Genomic DNA, 21,695 nt, shown 5'->3' with positions numbered 1-21,695 from the left:
GATGATGAATAATGATATAGTAATTATTTCTGATATACTAATATATATAGTTTAATATTAAGTTTAATTAGCTCCCCCCTTATGATAGATGCCAACATGTATTTGATGCACACACATATATAATGCATGCCTATGCATGGGTTATGGTTCACCAAAGTCATAGAACAGCCAGAACTATATATTATAAAAGCATATATACCCTGTACATGAAATATAACATCAATCAACTTATATTCCCATCTTCCACCACATTTTGCATAATACATAATCTATTCTGTATAGGCGAATCTAGTGTGCAGCTGATACATTTTGGTATGTCCAGGGGAAACAAATTAAACATCCTAAACTATATATTTTCTGAAAGCATATAACCTGCAGATGAGATATAACACCAGATAAGACATGTCCCATCTTCCTCCATGCCATGAACAATACATTGCCCTCTATTCTGTATAGGCAAATCTAGTGTAAAGCGGATACATGTTGGCCTATATTGTCCAGGGAAAACAGATTAAACACCCTTAACTATATATTTTCTGAAAGCATATAACCTGTAGATGAGATAAAACACCAGTTAAGACATGTCCCATCTTCCTCCATGCCATGAACAATGCATTGCCCTCTATTCTGTATAGGCGAAACTAGTGTAAAGGGGATACATTTTAGCCTATATTGTCCAGGCAAAACAAATCAAACACCCAAAACTATATTTTCTAAAAGCATATAACCTCCAGATGAGATATAACACCAGTTAAGACATGTCTTATCTTCCTTCATGCCATGGAGATGGTTCATAATCCTGTATTGCAGTGTTTCTCAAACTTTTTCAGACCAAGGACCACTTAATCAATAAAAAAAGGCTCACGGACCACCTAGCTAAAAAAAAACTCCTACTCCTACTTCAATAGTAAATTACACAATAGGCCTACTCACTGAACCACTTTGATTGTATTTGCACCTTGCTTATTGTGTCAGAGAATTCATATGATTTAAACTGGCATGGCTTACATAGGCAGTGTTGCAGAAATGTTTGGATTTACATACAAGTTGGTTCAATATTGCAAACAACTCATCTATATTATATTTTACTACGTCTGCTCACGGACCACTTGGGCTAGCTTGCGGACCACACTTTAAGAAACACTGCTGTATTGCATTTGCTCTGTATATTACCATTTAAAATCATATTCTTGTTTAATATGATCACAATTTGACATCAATTTCACCCCTGTAGGCTGAATAGTAATTGAGATATAGCCATTTTAACCTCTTGACAGCCATTTTGGCGGCCATTTTGAAAATGACCCCTTTCCCAAGGTCAGATTTCACTAGATTTTTAGTATGTTATTTAGCATGTCCAACAGTACCAGAATCCATGAAAAAACCTTTTGTATCATTTTTTTTGACGTTGAACCCTATATTGACCCGCCTACTGAAGATTAACAAAACTTTGGAAACTAGCAGATTCACGTGAACAATTCAGGATACGATACGATTTTTTAGATACAATAGTGTTTTTTTCTGATTGGCTATTGTGTAGCCCCTTTCGTTATTTTTGATTGGCTGATAAGTGGCAGGCTCGACTAAGAACTCCAGGTGGGACGTGCTTGATTCTTGCCAGTTCCATAGTGAGAGCGGCGCGACCAGAGACCTTTTGGGCGCTGCGGCATATTAAATATTATAAATCGTTTTTCTGTGTGAGAAATACAATGTGTGGCGGGAGTGCGTGACAAAAGACCGAAATGAGTGACTGTCACGCTCAATGCGTGACACTTGAGAGCCCTGCTATCGATACATTCGTGACACTCCTGTTAGTAAACTGGAAAGAGCAAAACATAGGAACATGGTCACATCAATCCCATAAACACACAGATAACTCTTACACCAACCTTATTTTGTGCCTTTTATTCACGTTTGTTTCAAGATTTAGTACGTTTACTATAAGCCCTTTTCGCTCCTCACTTTGATGCAGCATAGGTTTCCATTATATCAGTCATCTTTCCCCTAAAAGGGGGCGTGTACGTGCAGCACATACAACGTTCCATTCCATTTGTCAGTGCGTATTGTTTAGTTTCCGGTCTAGCTAGATCCGATGTGGTGTTGTAGTTGTTCTAACTTTACTAGTTGTTGCAACAGCATGTGAAAAAACGTTTGTTACACCAAAAAGAACGTTAATCTCGCGATAAAAAAATTGACGCCGTTAAAATAGGTTTACGTTAACGCTGTTAATAACGTGTTTAACTGACAGCACTACTTTAAATGAATTTGTGTGTCATTTATCGACAACCAACAGCGACTCACTTTTAGCTAAAATAAAGATTGTATCTTTTCTACTTTGTTAAACCAAGCCTGTGTGTGCTTCCTTGTAAAATAGAGTCCCCTTGCTCTCACCAGTTCTGTCCAAGGGGTGGCGTAGTCAGCACTGCATTAGACTTACGGGGGCCACATTTGCTTGAAAGGAACAGGCTCTACCATTTGAAAGTTATTAAACAACATGCATATGCTGCATTTCAAATACAGCGCACGCTTAAAACGTCTGTTAAACAATGAATGAATGAGTGAGACAGTTGAAACATGGCCAGGCCCAGGCAGACTAGCCTTAAAAGCTTTTTTCAGAGGCCAGATGCGATGGATGATGGTAAATCGGTAACGCCTGAAGCCTCAGATGTCTGGTCAGCTCCACCACCACCAGAGAAAAAGCAGAAGTGTCGGACGTATCTGTCGGAATCAGTGACGTTGGAAGTTGAGCTGTGGGGGGTGCGGTCGCACCAAGACACTTGTCATTTTCCGTGTAGACAGACCCATGGCTACACATGCAACTGTGTGCTGTTCCCAGAGCATGCTTTCTCTGTCTATGATCTGCAGGGTTAGGGCCTCCTCGACAAGGAGATTGCTTGTCCGCAGATAATTTGCGGCACAGTCGAATGGTATAATTGAACCGCGGACATTTTCCAGAACAGGAAATATTTCTTAATTTAATAATAAAGAGGCATAGCATTAGGCAGTAGTGGTGTGAGCGCTCATTCAATGTCTGTGCGCATCTGCGCAAGTGAAACTGTTGAACCACTGGAGATAATGTGGGTAGCAGCAACAAACAACGTAGCCTATTTAAAACAACGAACGAAGCGGATTCTTGCTGTCAATGAAAACAGCATAGAGACTGCCTAGATTTTTAAATTGACACTAGTTAAGCATGTTTAAGTTAGGCTAACATGTTGCATTCTATACTGCCTGATTATATAATTCTTTAAGCTTCATATCATAGCCTGTCTCCAGTTTTCCTCAACTTGACTAACCATGCCAATCTCTAGGTATGGTGAAGTTGAATTTAGTCAATTTTAGCATGTGCATGTACAGGATGTAAACTTATGAGCACAACTATATATCATTTCGAGAAATTGAATGTTTGCTAATTAGCCTGTGTGGATGTGTGTGTACACATTTTTGTGTGTTTCAGATCCAGTGGAGATCCCCGTCCTGTCTGTTGTCTCTAACTGGTCCAGCAGTGACTCATGTAATGTGACAGTGACCTGTAGAGGTCGTGACCACTCTCTGAACTCCACCTGTGATATCAGAACCTGCTCTATAAAGGAAGAGAACTCCATAGACTCCACCCTCTCACTCTCTGTCAGAGATGCTCTTATCAGCTGTAACTATAGCAACACAGTGAGCTGGAGAACTGACAAGACACAGATTGAACTACTGTGTCCTTTTTATGAAGGTAAGCATGAGATGGATTACACTTTAGACATGGGAACATGTTTAATTTAGTCTCACTGTAAAAATGAGGGCTATTTTATATAATCATATCACACTAAAGCATACAGTACCTGTCAACACTCCCGTTTTTCCCGTATTTCAAGGTCATCTCCCAGCACCCTCCAGTTTTGTTATTTCTCCCGAAAACTCCCGTAATTTGCATGGCCATCAAACTTCATTTTAAAATCATTGATCCATTCAGGTTGCCAGATTGTGTATGAAATGCACCCTACACATACACGATCACTTAGTTTCAATTTCAACCGTTTTGTCATAGGCTAAAACCTGGCAACCCAAAACCCAAATAAGGAAGCGGGTGCCGACTGCGCAGCCTGAGTCTCGTCGTAAGCAAGCGGGCTAGTTGAATGGCCTACTCCAGAACTAGCTGTTGTGAAATTGTTGGGAATTTAATTGAAACACATCACATAAACTGTTATTGAGTGTTGTTGATACACTGAACTTGTGCCCTCGGAACCAAATCTGACAGCAAGCAGCTTTGGAGTTTTGGAATTAGGCTGCAGGCAGGCAGCTGGTGGATAGGCTACATAACTGGCATGCGTAAGGTAATGGTAAGGTAAAAGCAACGACCGAAATGCAGTGTTGAAACATGTGTATGAAACGTATTAAATATGCAAACACAGATCCGGTATAAACACTGATGTACCAGCTGTACCATCTGTCAGGGCAAAGTTGAAGACGGACATGATAATGATAATTTGTTTTCTTCGCAGAACAAACTGTGGCTCATTCAGAAAACTCAAACATGGTTATTGGGATTGTTGTACCTGGTGCACTCATCTGTGTTCTTTCTATGGCTGTATGGAGGTGGAGAAAATCAAGTACGTGCAGGCAGATAGAAGTTACTTTAACTTTGACTTTCATCTCAGCTGTGAACGAGAACTGATCACATTCTCATGTTCTTACAGAAAAATATTCCTCACAAACCACGTATGCCACGGTTGAGGTAACAAAAATGTTTCTCAGGTCCATACAATTATTCATTGCCAATTAAAATATGACTTCTTTCCTATTATTGAGCTGCATGCTGTCAATTTCTGTATTCCGTCTGTCCATCTGTAGCGTCAACAAAAAACACCCAGTGGAGGAGAAGCAGCACATCAGGTTAATATCTAATGTTCAAATACATAAATTAGTAAATAGTGTATGTAATATCATATGCACATATACTGTACATGTAATAGGCCTACCACAACACAATAAGCTATATTGCTATGTGTGTGCTACAGGGTTCTCCTCTGACCTCAAAGCCATTGCCCAACACACTCTACAGCACTGTAGTGCACCCCCTTAAGCCTGTCTCAGCTGGTGAGAACCAAGAGGTAAGGACATGCTGCAGATCTGTGCAGAACAACTTAAAGTTAAACTATGAAATTTTCTCTTGCCCACAACACCAATAGAGTTTCTCGGGTAAGAAGAATATCATCAGTGGTTTGTAATAGTTGTTCATAAACATCAAACGTAAACAAAAGGCACCAGGAGAAGGGCAACTCCAGCAAATGGATTATCACAGTTTTTCTCGATTGCTTTGATACACTTCCCAGTGAAACTGATCCACTTGATCTTTTTCAAAGACTCCCTACTCCATCGGATTACAGTTTTTCTCAATTGCTTTGACCTGCTTAAGGAAACTGGGACCCACTTGGTCTTCATGAACACTTTCTTTGCACAGCATAAGTCATCTCTTGCAAATGTGTTCACACATTTGCATTGGGTTCACACAGTTCTCACACCCTTTTGCTAAACAGTTAACACAGGCGTCATTCAAAAGCCCCAAACTCTATTGGTTTTTCCATGCTAAACAAAAGGAAAACATCTTTTCACAGGTGGTATAGATTCCTTGCATAAGTCTGAATCTCTGATACACCTGTGTGTAACTCTTTTGCACAATTCTTGAATCAGCAATCATTCATTATACAGATGAATAATACTGTACATAAGATATGTCTGTTCTGTGTTGCTATTTGCAAGTATGGATCTAATGCACATTTAGACAAAGTACTGTATTGCCTATTTGGTGGAGAAACAGTACAAAATGTGTTTACTGTAGGTCTATTTGGATGAAAAATGACAAGTTGTAGTTTAATGGGATTTACTGTATCTTGGTGTTTACTGTATGTCTTACATGTCAATGACAGTTACATCTTGGGAGGAATGAATACATAATTTTTTTATTCATACAGTCTTTTCACAGTTTTTTTCTGATACCAGAAAAATGAGAAAGTAATCGAACAGACATACTGTAGCAAAAATGCTCTCATTTTGAGAACTAGATTTTGCATTTTATTGTCCAGTGTGTAATGATTGATTAAAGAGTGTTTTTGAATTGACAACAAGTTGTAGTGTTTGAAGGCAAGATTTGCTTTTGCTGCATGTTTTAAGTATTTTGAGAGAGTAACAGCCTTTTGCAAGCAAAATCTGTCATTTTGTCCAGAGTGCTTTTGTTAACTGTTTTGAGAATGTGATGTCAGAGTTGACACAGGTATCAAAACGATCGTTTGATGGCAAAATCTGCTTTTGCTGCGTGTTTTAAATGTTTTGGGAGTGTTAGAGTCTTTTGCAGTATTTTGACCATGAGTGCCACTGTTTCGGCCAGTCTGTTAACTGTTTTGAAAATGTGGAGTTTGAGTTGACTGCTGCATCAAAGCAATCAAGAAAAACTGTAATATTGAGCAGTGGGAATGATTTCTGGTTCTATAGTAAACATTCAGAAACATCACTCACAGTGCTACTGTGCTCTTGTGCTACAGAAATTTCCAGTTCAAGAGTCTGATGTCACCATCTACAGTACAGCACAGTGAATCAGACTAATGCTGTGGTTAGGGAGACATAACTTCTCAGTGTCATAAAAACTGTAGGTGTGTGTAAAATATATACATAGATTCGGATATAAAAAATAACATTCTTTTTTACCATCACAAAATATACATTTGAAGGTGGGCAATTCCGCGCAAAACGGTCACATCCATAACGGCAACACAATGCCATGGTATTTAGTTGGCATTATGGATATGACAGTTTTGCGTGGAATTGCCCAGGTATTATTTTATTGGTTTTGCATCTTGTTTTAGGTCTATGTGTACTAAGCGGTTTTACATTTTCAGATATAAATCTATGGAGTCCAGGAAGTGTCTATACTGATAAAGCAAATTAGAAAGCTGGGGAATATGAGAACATTTTCTTTTACTTCCTTCATAACGGTATTATTGTAATAAGGTAATACATGCAGATTTTTACATCAACAACAAAAAGCTCAAATGGAGAATAGTGTTACAGTAGTTCAGGCAGGCAACGGAATCACGCCCAACAACTGGCTAACTGCTCAGCTGGCATGCCCAGCTGATTGATCAGCTGATCACTCACTGTTATTATGGTGGGGATCCTTCAGGGCACCTTTTTTAAGCTGCCATAGCCTGCCTACTTTTGACTCTTTCTCTGCAAGCCTTTTTGCAACCCACCTCCACCCCATCTCCTCATACATCTGACTTATCAATGTCTAGTTGTTGACATTGATGTCTGGTCTGTTCTGTACCCTATGGGGGGTTTATCTGGCTGCTCTCTCTGCCTTAGGCTTTCCATGTTTGCACACGGAATGGCAAGGAGCTCCCAGTACAGGGCCATAACCCCAAATGACATTATGCAAACAGTAACTAGATGTAAGGGAGAGCTGTACACAATATGATCGCCAGCCAGTCCTGCACATTCTCTTAGCAAAAATAAATCACGCTCGTCAATTCATCTCATCTCCTACAGTACTCCATCCCCTACTTTTGTGTATGTAAATGAGTGTGTGCATAGTTTGTTTTTATGTATATGTGCGCTTCTGTGTGTGTGTTATTTTAACTAATGACATAGAAAACATCCCTAATTGCATCCACATATTCTAATGCACTATGCAAAAAAATATTTCCAATCGTAGCCGAAAACAGTGAGATGCAAGCCTTCCAATCCACTCAGAAATGTAATTAGGTTACTCTCACGTCCTTAAAGTGACAGGCACTCAATTAGACTTACACACCACCAATACAATGTAATGACATTAAAGATAAGTGTAGCCTATTAGTTTACAAATCAATATGAAATATTGAAATTATGAAATACTTAGTTGGGTATTAGTAATTATGCAGATCACAGAATATGAATTATTAAAAAGATATGAACTTAATATGAATTCCAAAATATATGACACATATATGAAACATATGACATGATGCCATCTTCTTAGGGGATGGCTGTTTTTTTGGACAGTTCTAAAAGAGGTAAATACTGCTTTGTGAATTACCCTAGCCAAAGCATTTCTTTTTACTCATGTTTACTTTTCTATCTCAAAATTAAATTATAATACTCATTTTAAGCAAGTCAAAAGCCAAAATCAACAAAAGAATTGACTCAAAAGAATCAACAAAAATTGACTTATACTTACTAAACATGCTTTTTTTAATTTCTGCTGTTTATGTTTGTGTTGCAGTGTGTAGTAAACCCCATCTACAGACAAGTGGAACATTTGGCCACACACAGCTTGAGCGGATTACACCAATAGAGCATACTTATCCAATAAAGCCTTCATTTGGGAATTAACTCTTTTAAATGAAGCTCATAACGGACATGAATTCTCAGGGAACATAGAACTACAGTATGTCTTAGAGCAACACACGATTGATATAATATTGATAATTGATATAATTTTAATTTCTTGTGTGATCTGCCTTTTCTATGTGTGTTCATCTCTGAACTAATTGTGTCTTGTCAAATGAGGAAGGTATGTGCCCACTGTGTGTGTGTGCTTTGAAGGTACAGTCAGCAATTACGCAGGAAGTCTTGTTTTTTATGTTTATATTTAAATTTGTTAGCAGACTGTTTCGTACAAAACAACGTACATTATATTTTAACCAAGGATCACCAGAGAGTTAGCTCACCCCTTCCTTCGGTACTCCACACAGGGTTTCGTTTTTTTTTGTTAGGGTGTTACGGCTGTATGTGTTGTATGATGTATGTTTGTTCCAGTGCTGTTTGTCCCTGTTTTCTCCCCTCCTCTCTACCTCTGCTCCGGTGCTCTGCTTGTAACGACCTTGATTGGCAGCACCTGGCTTGGTGATTCATTGGGAGTTAAAGGCTCCAGGATCCAGTTCCCGAAGAGAGGCTTTTGGTGTGGGGACTGCTGGCTGTCTTGCTGTCTCTCAGCCTGGGATATTGTCTCGTCTTTTGATTTGGACTTTGTGTCATGTCTATGTAGTGTTTTGTTATGGTGTATCTTGATGTAATAAATCCCACTGGTTGGGTACATTTTAAAAGGTGTTCTTGTTATTTATTAGGATTTGGGGTCAGTGGTGGGTTTTTGTTCACCGCTAAAGGGCAACGTAAAGGTGGGGTGTAACATTGGGGGACAGGCTGCCCCCACTTTGTTCCCAGTTTTTGGAACCTGCCTACAGAGACTGGGTTGTTTTTACAGTGTAGGCCTACTCATGGAATGGGCAGCTAGCGGATCATGAGGAGATAATTGCTAAGCGTACAATTGCTACAACTTTAACCAAAAGAAAATAATTAATGTGGAGTTTATTGTTTATTTTATATTTTCCATGCACCAATAAGTGAAAAGTCTGTAGTCTGTAGTTTCATTGCTTCTAAGCATAATTCTAATTGCAGATGGCTTGCCTTATCTTATTAACGTTAAATCTGCTTGCCATGGATGCACACACTGCCAGGTCATGGAGCAACGGCAAGTAGCCTATCGAACGTTCCTCAAGTTTATCCAGTGTGTTATCAAATGCTTCATTAAATTGTACGAGTTCCCCCTTAACACACAATGTTACTTATACCGGTGTTGGAGTGTTTCGATTCACAGTTCTAGGCCTGGCTTCTCTTGAGGCTTCTCTTGGCTCTCAACGAAGGTGGTCGCATTTTCTCTCCCTCTCCTCCCCTAAATCTTCCCTGGTTTGCTCCATATCTTGTCTAGTCTACTGTCTCATACTTTGAGAGACTCTCACTGCTCTCCAAACTAAAAACATGGATTTGATCAACTGGTCTCTCAACGCAATTGACACCATCTTCTCGACGAGAAGCTTGGGTTTGGGGGGAACCTGACTGCCCTGCCGCAACGTTCGCAGCTGGCTACTTGATGGACGCGTGGGAGAAGTGGCGGGTAATGTGCCTGGCAGCTCTTTCTGTGAAGGACATTGAAGATATCTACCTATTCGGAACCATGATAACAGGTCTTTTGCTGATTGGATTAGGCATGGTCCTGGTTTATCAAGGAATTCAGAAAACGGTGACAGCTGTTCAAAGCCCCATAAGGCTGCCCGTCATGATTGAAACAGTGGGCAGAGCTGTCGGCACCCAGACTGGGACTATCAAGCAGTTGATGTTTACCAGGATGGATTTTATGGATACTAGGTTGGATAACATCATGGAGAAGCTCACTGCTTTACAAAGGCAATTGGACCAGAATGGACTAAGAGGGTAGTCGTGTAAATTGGAATGCCCCAAGACCAAACAACTACAATCTTATCTGCTGTCGGCCCCCCTCAACCAGCACTGGCCTCGGCCAAGGCCACTGCTGGAACAACAACTCCCCCGGAAGAGCACTGCAGTGAGACGCTCTTGCGTTCCTTCCTCCACTTCTTACAGACTCCTGCTGATTGTGGTCTATCTGGGACCTGATCAAGGTTGTCTCCATAGAAACTTGCTGTGTTATCGCTATGACAATCCTGCAGACTGAGGCACTGAGATTGTGATGCCAGGCGGAGTGACTCTCCAGGCCTACACATACAAGAACTCCTAAACATATATACAGACATGCAGTCACCCCCCACTACCCCCCATCCCTCGCCTTCGCCGCTTTGTACCCCCAGTCTGTCAAGCGGGTCTGTGTCCAGCACCGAAAATGGCTACAGGACCGGATGGCTGCTTGCCTGCACTGGACTCCCTCCACTTCCCTCCCCTGTTGCAAGCCGTGTGTCTTTCATGTTGTAAAGTGTACTGACTATGTGCTTATGTTGCTGAAGTATTTTTCCCTGTTCCCACACTGTACTCCCCACAGGAGCATAGTCTGGGGGTTGCTTTTTTCTCCTCCCCTCTCCTCATGTTGCTGTTGTAAATAGCAAACTTCTTGTGACTTATCCCAACTGTACACAATGAAAGTTATATGTATCTACTTATCTATAGCTCTGTGCAGCAGACACCACAAACAGCCTCAGCTGATCACGCCTATCTCACCTCCTCTCCTACCAGTCTCTATGCTGCTGTGAACTAGATGTAAAAACAGTGTTTATTTACTGTATGCCTTTTTACCATAATCATTTATATCTTTTAAATATATAGTATCACACCATATAATGCCTCAGGTGAGCGCTTTTGAATTTAATTCAACCGTATTATATTTTTATTTGGTCCTATTTGACATAACTAGGGGTTTGGTGTTACGTACTGTAGGACTTTAATACAACAACGTCCATAATCTTACAAAAAACATTTCATTGGGTGACTGTTTATGGTATCTGCTGCTTGGCTTATTTGCTCACATTTCCACACCTGACTTTCACACCTTCAGAACTGTGACTGTAAACAGCCTACACCTCTTTTTTTAAGAACTGTGGCGAGCTAGTGGTTAGTAACAGGAAATAGACTACGTGCACGAAAGGCTGTGCACATTTCCTGTGGAGCGTTGTAATGCATTGTAATGGCATCTTCTATTATATTCTGCTCCGTAAAGAAGGATTTATACGTGTTAAAAGCTGATTCCCTAGTGCAACACCCAACCAGGTCTGGGTAGACACTAATTACATAAACAATAGTAGGTTAATAGTTTGTAACACAGACTCTTGTTGTGAACTGCCAGTTGTTCCACATGGCCACCAAATGTTTTACTATGGTTTAAAAATTGCATTTGTGGTACAAATCGGGCAGGCAAATTGTTGAACATCCTAATACGTAATTATGCGAATGCGCAGAATAAATCGGACAGGTGGTGCGGATCAGGCACTGACAACCTCGTTGCTGCACAGCTCTTGTGTCTTTCCTTTCCCCTGAAATACTCAGTTTGTAATCCAGTGTTACCAGAGAAAAACCTCAGACATATGATATTTTTTATCAACTCTGCCACAGCACAGCCCCTGCCTGCTACATGTTCACAGATACAGCTTGGAAAAAATGAAAAATACACTGCATGTCATCCTACGGTTGCTGACTGACATTTAAATGATTGTCGAATGGCTCTTTTGTCCTGCTTTAGATTAGCCCATTAGCTGGAGTGTCATGTCCACTATGGTGTACTAAACTAGTGACACAGCTCCCTCAACCACCTCCCCTCACTGCACTGCATTCATGGCACTGCACTTCGGTGCAATCCTTATTTGGATGTAAGCAAGCAGTGAAATGGCGCCACCTGGTGGGTGTGCAGCACAATAGATAAAAGGCAAAAGTAGCGCCATGAAATATTTATTTTAACAGGAAATTATGGTAGAAAATCTTGTTGTTCCCACTAATTATTCATCTAATCTATCTGACATATTGTGTTTTTCATTTTAAACTTTGTTCCTTTATAAATTGTGTTGTATCATCAGTGGTTAAAGTGGGATTTGGCAGGTATATAAGTATATAAATATAAGTATATATACTCTTTTGATCCGGTGAGGGAAATTTGGTCTCTGCATTTATCCCAATCCGTGAATTAGTGAAACACACACATCTCTGCTATATGCTAACGGTCTAATCTTATTCAATTCAAGTGTTATGTATTGTGTGTGTGTGTTAGCGGCTACCCTTGTGGTACCCTACCCAACAATTTGCCTGCCCTTTGTAATGAACTTCTGACTTAATAAAAAAGCATTGCCTTGTCAATGTGTGTCATCAATCGCTACAGGAATATCAAATCCATGTGGGAATTGGACCGCTAATACTGTAAATTAAGCTACTCGCATGTTAACCTGCCATCAAAACAATATGTCAATTATGTGCTCAAACTAACACCACTGACTTGTGCCAGCAACCATTTCACTTTGATAATAACCTACATTTGGTGTAATCTGGTGCACATAATTGACATATTGTTTTGATGTGTTGAATGGAAGTCAATGGGAGGTGTAAATCGGTAAATAGCGGTGACCAAAGAATATTTTGCCGGATGCAGCGGTCCTGGCATCTACCTGCTTGCGCCACCAAACAACTGCTGTTTACAAGAAAATGATCTTTACTTATACTGTTAAAACAGGTCATAACATCAGAGAAAGACAATCAACATGTCGCCTCACCTTGGTTGAAAGATTATAGAAGCTAGTATATACAGGGTGCGATTTGTAGGGGGGGGTGGTGAGGATTTCCCCCCCTCTGGTTTTCCTATCCCTACCTCTGCTAAATTATTTTTATCCCCAGTGGGGACAACATTTATCCCCCTCTGCCCCTCATATTGATTAATGCTACTTCATATAAGTAAAGCGCTGCAACGTGAGAACAGTCTAGTAGGCTAGCCTACATAATAATCTGACATCAGAAACGCACCGTCACCGTCAGCACTCATGCTGCTGACAAAGTGGCTGCGTGATAACTTAATTTAGCCTTGATCGTGCAGGACATTTCAGAATGTCGAGTGTGTAATACATCATAAATGGCTAGTTTCAATGGAAAAGTTAGCTGGACAAATGAAAGAAAACGAGAAGGATTCAGTGAAGCATAATAATGTTTTAGAACCTTCAAAATTAGAAAACTGATGCAACTGATATGGAGGACTGTACTGCACGTAGAGTAGAACGTACTGTAGGCCTATTGTCCGAAGGAAATGATAGCTTCAGCGAAAGTTCTACTAGGAAGACTCGTAGTGTAGCTTACTCCTCCCATGCTTACACGGAGCCAATCTTGGCGTTGCCTACTTTTGGAAAGCCCTGCAATCTGATCATTCACTCATTCAATCAGCGCTAGCCTATAGGAATTCAGTGGGCTCTTTAAATATGTACCACCTGTTAAGCATATTTGATAATATAAGTGGCAAAGCCATGTTAAAGTAGCCTACGCAGTGATGTGCGTGCCTGCGTGCACTGGGATGTTATTGTGAAGAGCAGACGAGCATATTAGTGATGGGCTTCAGATAGCCATGGTAGTAAAGGGGCTACCTGATTCATACAAGCCGTTCGTCGTGCACATCACCCAGACAAATGACATTGTGACGTTCAGCGAGTTTAAAACGAAACTGCGAAGTTATGAGAGTACTGAAAAATATGGGAAGAGTGACGTAAGTGTAGAGGAAGACAATGTGATGAAGACTAGCGGAGCAACGAGGTCACGTGGAAGAGGGAGAGGAAAGAAAATGGATTTGGCTGATATCGAGTGTTACACGTGTGGTAAAAAGGGGCATATGGCCAGGACGTGCCCTGATGAATCCCAGGCGAGAAGAGATGATCGAAAGTGGGACACACCACAGCGAGGAAGGGGACGTGGTCGAGGACGAGGCCGTGACCATGTGAAGAAAGCCTATGGAGAGACAGAGGCAGAGCCTACATCTTTCTGTTTCTTCAAGATGAGTGACTGTCCTACTCAAAGAGGAAACAAGAAAGGCCTCATGGTCGACTGTGGCGCCACATCACACATGATCAACGACGCTACAAAGTTCAAAACAGTTGACAAGAGCTTCAGGCCTGAGGATCACATGATCGAGCCTGCCGACGGAACCAAGGTGAGCGGGATGGCGAAGATGAGAGGAGATGCCGAAATCTACTTGCTGGACAGCGAGGGACGACAAGTGAAAACAAGGCTCAAGCAAGCACTGTACATCCCATCGTTTCCACAAAACATCTTTTCAGTCAAATCAGCTACAGCAAATGGAGCCGAGATGCACTTCAAGGACGGTGATAACTGGCTGGTCAACAAGGACGGTACCAAGTTCAAAATGGATGTGTATGGTAGGCTGTATTACCTTAGCACTGTAGAAGATGAAAATGTTGATGAAGTGTGTGGTTGTCATGACATTCAAACGTGGCATAGGATACTTGGTCATTGTAATTTTGATGATGTTGCAAGATTAGAAAAGGTGGTTAAAGGGATGACTATAAAAGGGAAACATGACAAGTCCAATCAAAACTGTGAAATATGCACACAGGGAAAGTTTACACAAAGCAGAAATAGACAGGCAGACACTAAAGCAACAACCGTACTAGAGCTAGTACACACAGATCTATGCGGCCCTACAGAACCAGCAGATAAAGATGGATACAGGTATGCAATAGCATTTACTGATGATTACAGTGGGATGATTTTTCCATACTTTATCAAAGCAAAGAGTGACACGACAAAAGCTACAGAAAAATTCATTGCAGACGTAGCTCCATATGGAAAGATAAAGTGCATAAGGTCTGATAACGGTACAGAATTTACCGGGCAGGAGTTCCAGTCTCTACTTAGGAGTAACGGGATAAGGCACGAGACTAGTGCACCCTACTCACCTCATCAGAACGGAACTGCCGAAAGAGGTTGGAGAACCTTATTTGAGATGTCACGATGCATGCTATTGGAGAGCAACCTCCCAAAGCAATTATGGACATATGCTGTACAGACAGCAGCTCAAATCGTTGTCAGAGCAGACACCTTACCGTGTTTTCACAGGAAAAACACCTAACCTATCCAACATGAAGATATTTGGCTCTGAATGCTATGTATATAAGCAGGATAAGAAGAAGCTGGATTCTAGATGTGAAAAGGGGATCTTCGTAGGCTATGATAAATATAGTCCAGCATATAATGTGTATTATCCTGAGACAGGAAAAGTCCTAAAACATAGGCTGGTAAAATTCATCACCAAAGGTAGCGCAGATAGCCAGACTCAGACAGATTGTGACATAGGGGACGACATTGAGAGTTATGGAGATACACCACCAAAGATAGTCAACCAGAGTAAGGGACAGCCTAAGGAAAGTAAAGAGTCCAATGTTGAGGGGACTGTTGAGGAATACCCGACCCAGACAGATAGTACTGAGAGTGAACAGGGAGAAAGAAGGTATCCTACAAGACAGAGAAAGGCTCCAGAATACTTTAAGGAGTACCAGTGTAAAGCTGAGTGTAATAATGATGAAAGTGAAAATATAGATTATTTCTACAGAGTGGCTTATGGTGTACCCAAGACATTTAAAGAGGCTATGGACTCTAAGAAGTCAAAAATGTGGACTGAAGCGATGAAAGAGGAGATGAACTCTTTGACAGAGAACGAGACTTTCACTCTGACACCACTGCCAAGAGGCAAACAAGCAGTGGGAGGTCGTATATGCAGTGAAAGAAAGCCCAGATGGATCTGAGACTTGTAAAGCCAGATATGTTGCAAAGGGGTATGGTCAAGTGGAAGGAATTGACTATAAAGAGACCTTTTCACCAACAGCCAACATGACCTCTGTCCGAGCATTGATGCAGGTGGCTGTACAGGAGGATCTTACCCTACACCAAATGGATGTAAAAACGGCTTACCTCCATGCTCCAATGGACTGTGAGGTATATATGGAGCAACCGGAAGGTTTTGAGATCAAGTCTAAAGCAGGAGAACACTTAGTGTGTAAACTCAATAAGTCATTGTATGGTTTAAAACAGTCCGGGCGTAACTGGAACATGTTACTGCATGATCACCTTACAGAGAATGGTTTTGTACAAAATGATGCTGATCATTGTGTCTACAGCAGAGAATCTGAGAATGAGAAAGTGATTTTGTTAGTATGGGTAGATGACTTAATCATAGCGGCGAGTAACAACACCTTACTCAGTGATGTAAAAGAAATGTTGAAGAGAAGGTTTAAGATGAAAGATATGGGTCCAATTAAACACTTCCTGGGTATTGACTTTAGACAGAGTGAGGGAGAGATCAAAATGACTCAAAAGAGACACATAGAGAAGATGTTGGCGAAATTTGGAATGTCTGAATGCAAACCGAGATCCACCCCATGTGAGCAAAAGTTAAACTTTGACAATGAGGGTGAAGTTATTGACTCAACAGGATATAGAGAGATAGTAGGTAGCTTGATATACATTATGACATGTACTCGACCTGACCTGAGCTGGGTTGTTAGTAAATTATCACAACACCTAGCAGAACCAAAGCAACAGCATTGGGCTACAGCAAAACACCTACTGAGGTACTTAAAGGGTACTATAGATCAAGAGCTACACTACCGGAAATGTGAGAAAGGCCTACAGCTTGAGGGATACAGTGATGCTGATTGGGCAGCTGATAAAAATGATAGGAGGAGCACAACTGGATACTGTTTCAGCTTAACTGATAATGGTCCAGTTATATCGTGGAAGAGTAGGAAACAGCCAACGGTGGCATTATCCACCTGTGAAGCTGAGTATATGGCACTAGCAGCCACTACTCAAGAGAGTATGTACCTTGTACAACTACTTAAAGGAATAGATAGTAGTAACAAGCATATACCAGTTAAAATATATGAGGACAACCAGGGGGCGATAGCTTTGTCTAAGAACCCTGTATGCAGACAGAGGAGTAAACACGTAGATATAAAATATCACTTTGTACGGTCTGCACACACAGAGGGGAAAATATCTATAGAATACTGCCCTACTGCAGACATGGTAGCTGATGTCCTTACCAAGCCTGTGACAAAGGCTAAATTTGAGAACTTCAAGGGATATTTGTTTGGAGAATAATGTGAACTGGCAGATGTAAATGTTTTTGAAGGTTTTTAGAGTACTGTCAGTATGCAAAATGTTTTATTTTGGAGTTATGATGTATTGTTGGTTTTTGTTTACCACTGTAGAATGCTATAAACATGTCTTTGAGTGGGAGTGTTAAGTATATTTGATAATATAAGTGGCAAAGCCATGTTAAAGTAGCCTACGCAGTGATGTGCGTGCCTGCGTGCACTGGGATGTTATTGTGAGCATGCGCAGAATAAACGGTCTGAGTGTATGAGTTCCTAGACCAAAGAGAGGATGGTGGTCTTTTTCTCCCGTGAATATTAGCCACTAAGTGCTAGCTAGTTAACCACTTTGGTGACTGTGACAACGCGATAGACTGCTGCAGAAATGTCCAGCGCTACACCACCTAACACTGCTTCTGCTTCTCAGAAGCAGACTTTGACGTCCTAGCTCAGGCTTCCGCGTGGACCTGGGCTCTCTGCATTTTTACAATCGCCCCTTCTGCCCTCAGTGGCGTTACTTGTTACAATCCTACCGCGCTCGTTTGCTGCGCTGTTCAGACCTGTGCCTCCTTCAGTCAGGGCCACTGCATGTCGCTTCATCGCTAATCTCTGCATATCGGAGCCAGTCATGCTCACGCTGTTGCAGCCTTCAATTCACGTTAGCCTACTGCCGGGTCGCCGTCCTCGCGCAACTCTGTTGCAGGCCCATGTCGTTTTCGGCAACAATTTCTCAAGCTTCAGCGTCTGGTTGGTAAGGTTATCGTGCTCTCTTCCCAAGCTCCTCGAGCTGGGCTACACTCTACCCACAGTCATGCAACCTGCTTGCCAACGATATTCGGCGGGCAGCAAACAAACTGACTTGTCTGACACGGTTTAACTTTCACTTAAGCCTCCTTACAGTCCACTGCTGTACAACATATACACACATGACTGCAAAGCCAACAGTAGTCATACCTCCATCATCAAGTTTGCTGATGACACAGTGATCTTGGGCCTGATTAGTAACAACAATGAACAGCTGTACTTGGATCAGGTTGATGAGGTGGCACAGTGGTGTCAATCTAACAGCTTGACACTGAATATCAATAAAACCAAGGAAATGGTAGTGGATTACAGAAGGCAGCAGCAGAACTACAGTTACACCCCACTAATGATCAGCGGGCAACCTGTAGAGAGTTTTAAATACCTTGGTGTCCACATTACTGAAGACTTAACATGGACTGTTAACACTCAATATGTTCTGAAAAAGTCCAGACAACGACTCTACTTCCTTCGTCAGCTAAGGAAATTCAAAGTTTCTACATCCATCATGAAGGCCTTCTACACTTCAGCGGTTGAGAGTGTTCTAACTGGTAGCATCATCACCTGGTATGGGAACTCCACAGTTAGAGATTGTAGTACTCTGCAGAGAGTAGTGCGCTCAGCTGAACGTACTATAAGAACTCAACTCCCTGCTCTACAAGATATCTATTCCAGAAGAGTACTCCTAAGAGCCCAAAAGATTCTGAAGGACTCTTCTCATCCTAACAATGGATTATTCCTACCGCTGAAATCAAGAAGACGCCTATGTAGTCACAAAGCCAGAACTGAGAGACTCAGGAGAAGTTTTTATCCCCAGGCCATCCGAACTCTGAACACACTATACTGACTTTGCACACATTCACTCCTCAGAACTCTCAAACATTTCCCAACTCTGAACTCACACTATACTGACTTTGCACTCATTCACTACTCAGCACTCATGACCCCCCCCCCCCCCCCCCCCCCCCACACACACACACCTACAAGACTTTTAGCACTTTTACATCCCTCTCCCTATGCTACAGACCTTTTATTTATTTTCTTATTTCAACACACACACACACACACACACACACACACACACACACATATCTGACTTTCTCCAACTTTTGTACATCTCCATAGAACTTTTTATTTATTATTTTTGATTTATCCTCCATCTACCCATGTCCTTGATTGCCTAGCCTTTCTTTTCTGCCCCCCCCCCCACCCCCATCCCCAACACACACACTTACATCATCACGGTCATCACCTCACATACATACAGCACACTGCTTGCTACAGTAAGCCTCCTCTACATACTTGCTGCACACTGCCCCCCCCCCCCTACATACACAGCACATTGTCTTCAGGATCTTCTCCAACACACATCCTCTACATACTTACAGCACACTGCCCCCACCTACACACTACACACACACAGTCACTGCTCCACTCCCCTCCCGCCCACACACACATCTTCACTGTCATCACTCACATACATCATACATACAGTACTCTGCTTGCAATAGTAAGTCCCTGCCCCCCCCCCTACATACACAGCACATTATTTCATCAGGAAGCTTCTCCAACACACATCCTCTACATACTTACAGCACACTGCCCCCACCTACACACTACACACACACACACACACACACACAGTCACTGCTCCACTCCCCTCCCGCCCACACACACATCTTCACTGTCATCACTCACATACATCATACATACAGTACTCTGCTTGCAATAGTAAGTCCCTGCCCCCCCCCCCCCTACATACACAGCACATTATTTCATCAGGAAGCTTCTCCAACACACATCCCCAACATACTTACAGCACACTGCCCACACACACACACACACACACACACACAGTCACTGCTCCACTCCCCTCCCGCCCACACACACATCTTCACTGTCATCACTCACATACATCATACATACAGTACTCTGCTTGCAATAGTAAGTCCCTGCCCCCCCCCCCCCCCTACATACACAGCACATTTCATCAGGAAGCTTCTCCAACACACATCCCCAACATACTTACAGCACACTGCCCCCCCCCCCCCCCCCCCCCAAATACACAGCACATTGTCTCATGAGGAAGCTTCCCCAACACACATATTGCACACTGCCCTCTCCCCACATACACAGCACACTATCCCATCTCCCCTGTCATCCCCCCAACACACACACCAAGACCCCTGGCAGTTGGGTTAGCCCCTTGAGCCGTGGATCTGCCCAAGGTTTCTTCCTTGGTAAGGGAGTTTTTCCTTGCCCCTGTTGCTCTTGGGTGCTCCTTGTTGGTGCCCCCCACCCAATCCCAATCCTCCCCCACCTTTTTTATGCAGCCCTTGCCACTTAATCTACTAAACCCCTCTTCTACTGCACTTTTTACCCCCCCCCCCCCCCATTAATGCACAAATAGGCTGACACCAGACATAATTTCACTGCATTTCTTACTTCCAGTAACTATATGCATGTGACAATAAACTTCCTTGTATCCTTGTATCCTTACATAATTCCTGCTGATTTTATAATCCTTGCGATTTGTGCTGTAAATTGCTGGCCTGCACCACGCTGCCGTTGAACCCAACCCTGTATTGAGACCTGTTTAATTGATGTTCTACACTCACTGTGGTTATCTCGATGTCTACCTTGGTTGAGCGTCGTCAAACCAATTGTCTTTTTGTGTAGCCTCTTAATTTGCCTCGCTGCTCGTTGGGCTGCATAGGCTTTAGGCTAGGCTACTCGTCTGCTGGACCTTCGGTTCAGGTATCACTCCTTGTGCATGGCTGCGGGAAGCCAGTTCATCGTTGCATTCGTTTAATCATCTGGGATTGCGTCCCATACCTTCTGGTAGGAAGTCTACACGGCCTTCCTCGGGTGATTCTCTGCATGCACTTGCCGTTGCTCAAACTACTCTCAGCTACCGCTGATCTGTGATGTCCCAGGTATGCCGTGACGTCCCCGACGTTCTCAGCTATCTGGGCTCTCAATTTTGGGGGGTCTTACACCAAAGCTCGAACCAAAATGACGGCACGCTGGCCCATGGTCATCAATTGCCAGTGTCACACAAGCTATTATCTAGGCAATAATAGGTGTTTTCTTTTCAATGCCCGTATTATGTCAGTGTTCATGAGCTGACACCACAGTGGGCTCATGCCCACATGGTTGAGCTTTTAATTAAGAAGCTGTGTCATTTGTGTATGTAACATATCCTTCTAGCGTCTTTTGTATGTTTAAAATGTCTTTTCTGATTCCGTATCGTGTATTGGGTTCCTAGGAATTCTTTGGCAGGCCTCACTTTGCTCACTGCCCACCAGTGGGTCGCTTCAGCACTCCATATATTGGTGTTAATGGTTACCGGCTGTTCATGATTATGTCGGCAATTTTACATTTCGCTAGTTGTGGTTTAAATGGTGGCCTATGCTGGAAGTTCATTGATCACGACTACCAACGTAGCCGTTGGCTGACTGTTTTACCGATGACGATGCTACATGTCGCCTGTCT

At 42.2% G+C, this 21,695-nt stretch overlaps 2 protein-coding genes and 1 long non-coding RNA gene across 6 annotated transcripts in view; 2 read left to right on the top strand and 1 right to left on the bottom strand.

The window, feature by feature from the left end:
* LOC121713543 (CD48 antigen-like) overlaps positions 1-9,631 on the top strand; it is a 31,281-nt gene extending 21,650 nt beyond the window's left edge. The window contains exons 3-9 of one of the 4 annotated variants that reach the window (XR_006032849.1): positions 3,458-3,721; positions 4,491-4,619; positions 4,695-4,723; positions 4,840-4,881; positions 5,007-5,099; positions 6,528-6,631; positions 8,246-9,631. Coding sequence is in view for 1 of the 4 variants with exons in the window: in XM_042098230.1 (XP_041954164.1) it covers positions 3,458-3,721; positions 4,491-4,598; positions 4,686-4,723; positions 4,840-4,881; positions 5,007-5,099; positions 8,246-8,317 (617 nt within the window). In the remaining 3 variants the exon portion in view is untranslated. Of the gene's footprint in view, positions 1-3,457; positions 3,722-4,490; positions 4,620-4,685; positions 4,744-4,839; positions 4,882-5,006; positions 5,100-6,527; positions 6,636-8,245 lie in introns of those variants that run through there. The other 3 variants (XR_006032848.1, XR_006032850.1, XM_042098230.1) reach the window with 3 other exon arrangements.
* The window catches only part of LOC121713528 (SLAM family member 7-like), a 34,744-nt gene continuing 19,576 nt past the window's right edge, over positions 6,528-21,695 (top strand). Inside the window, exon 1 of the mRNA XM_042098209.1 lies at positions 6,528-6,595. The gene's annotated coding sequence lies outside the window, so the exon portion shown is untranslated. The remainder of the gene's footprint in view (positions 6,596-21,695) is intronic.
* LOC121713555 lies at positions 18,199-20,779 on the bottom strand. The gene is made up of 3 exons (XR_006032851.1): positions 20,701-20,779; positions 20,273-20,277; positions 18,199-18,292 (listed from the first exon to the last, which is right to left on the bottom strand). It is a non-coding gene; the product is annotated as an uncharacterized LOC121713555 (long non-coding RNA).

Source organism: Alosa sapidissima, chromosome 1, assembly GCF_018492685.1.
Source record: "Alosa sapidissima isolate fAloSap1 chromosome 1, fAloSap1.pri, whole genome shotgun sequence".
Lineage (NCBI taxonomy): Eukaryota > Metazoa > Chordata > Actinopteri > Clupeiformes > Clupeidae > Alosa > Alosa sapidissima.
This window is presented reverse-complemented; position numbering and strand designations above follow the sequence as displayed.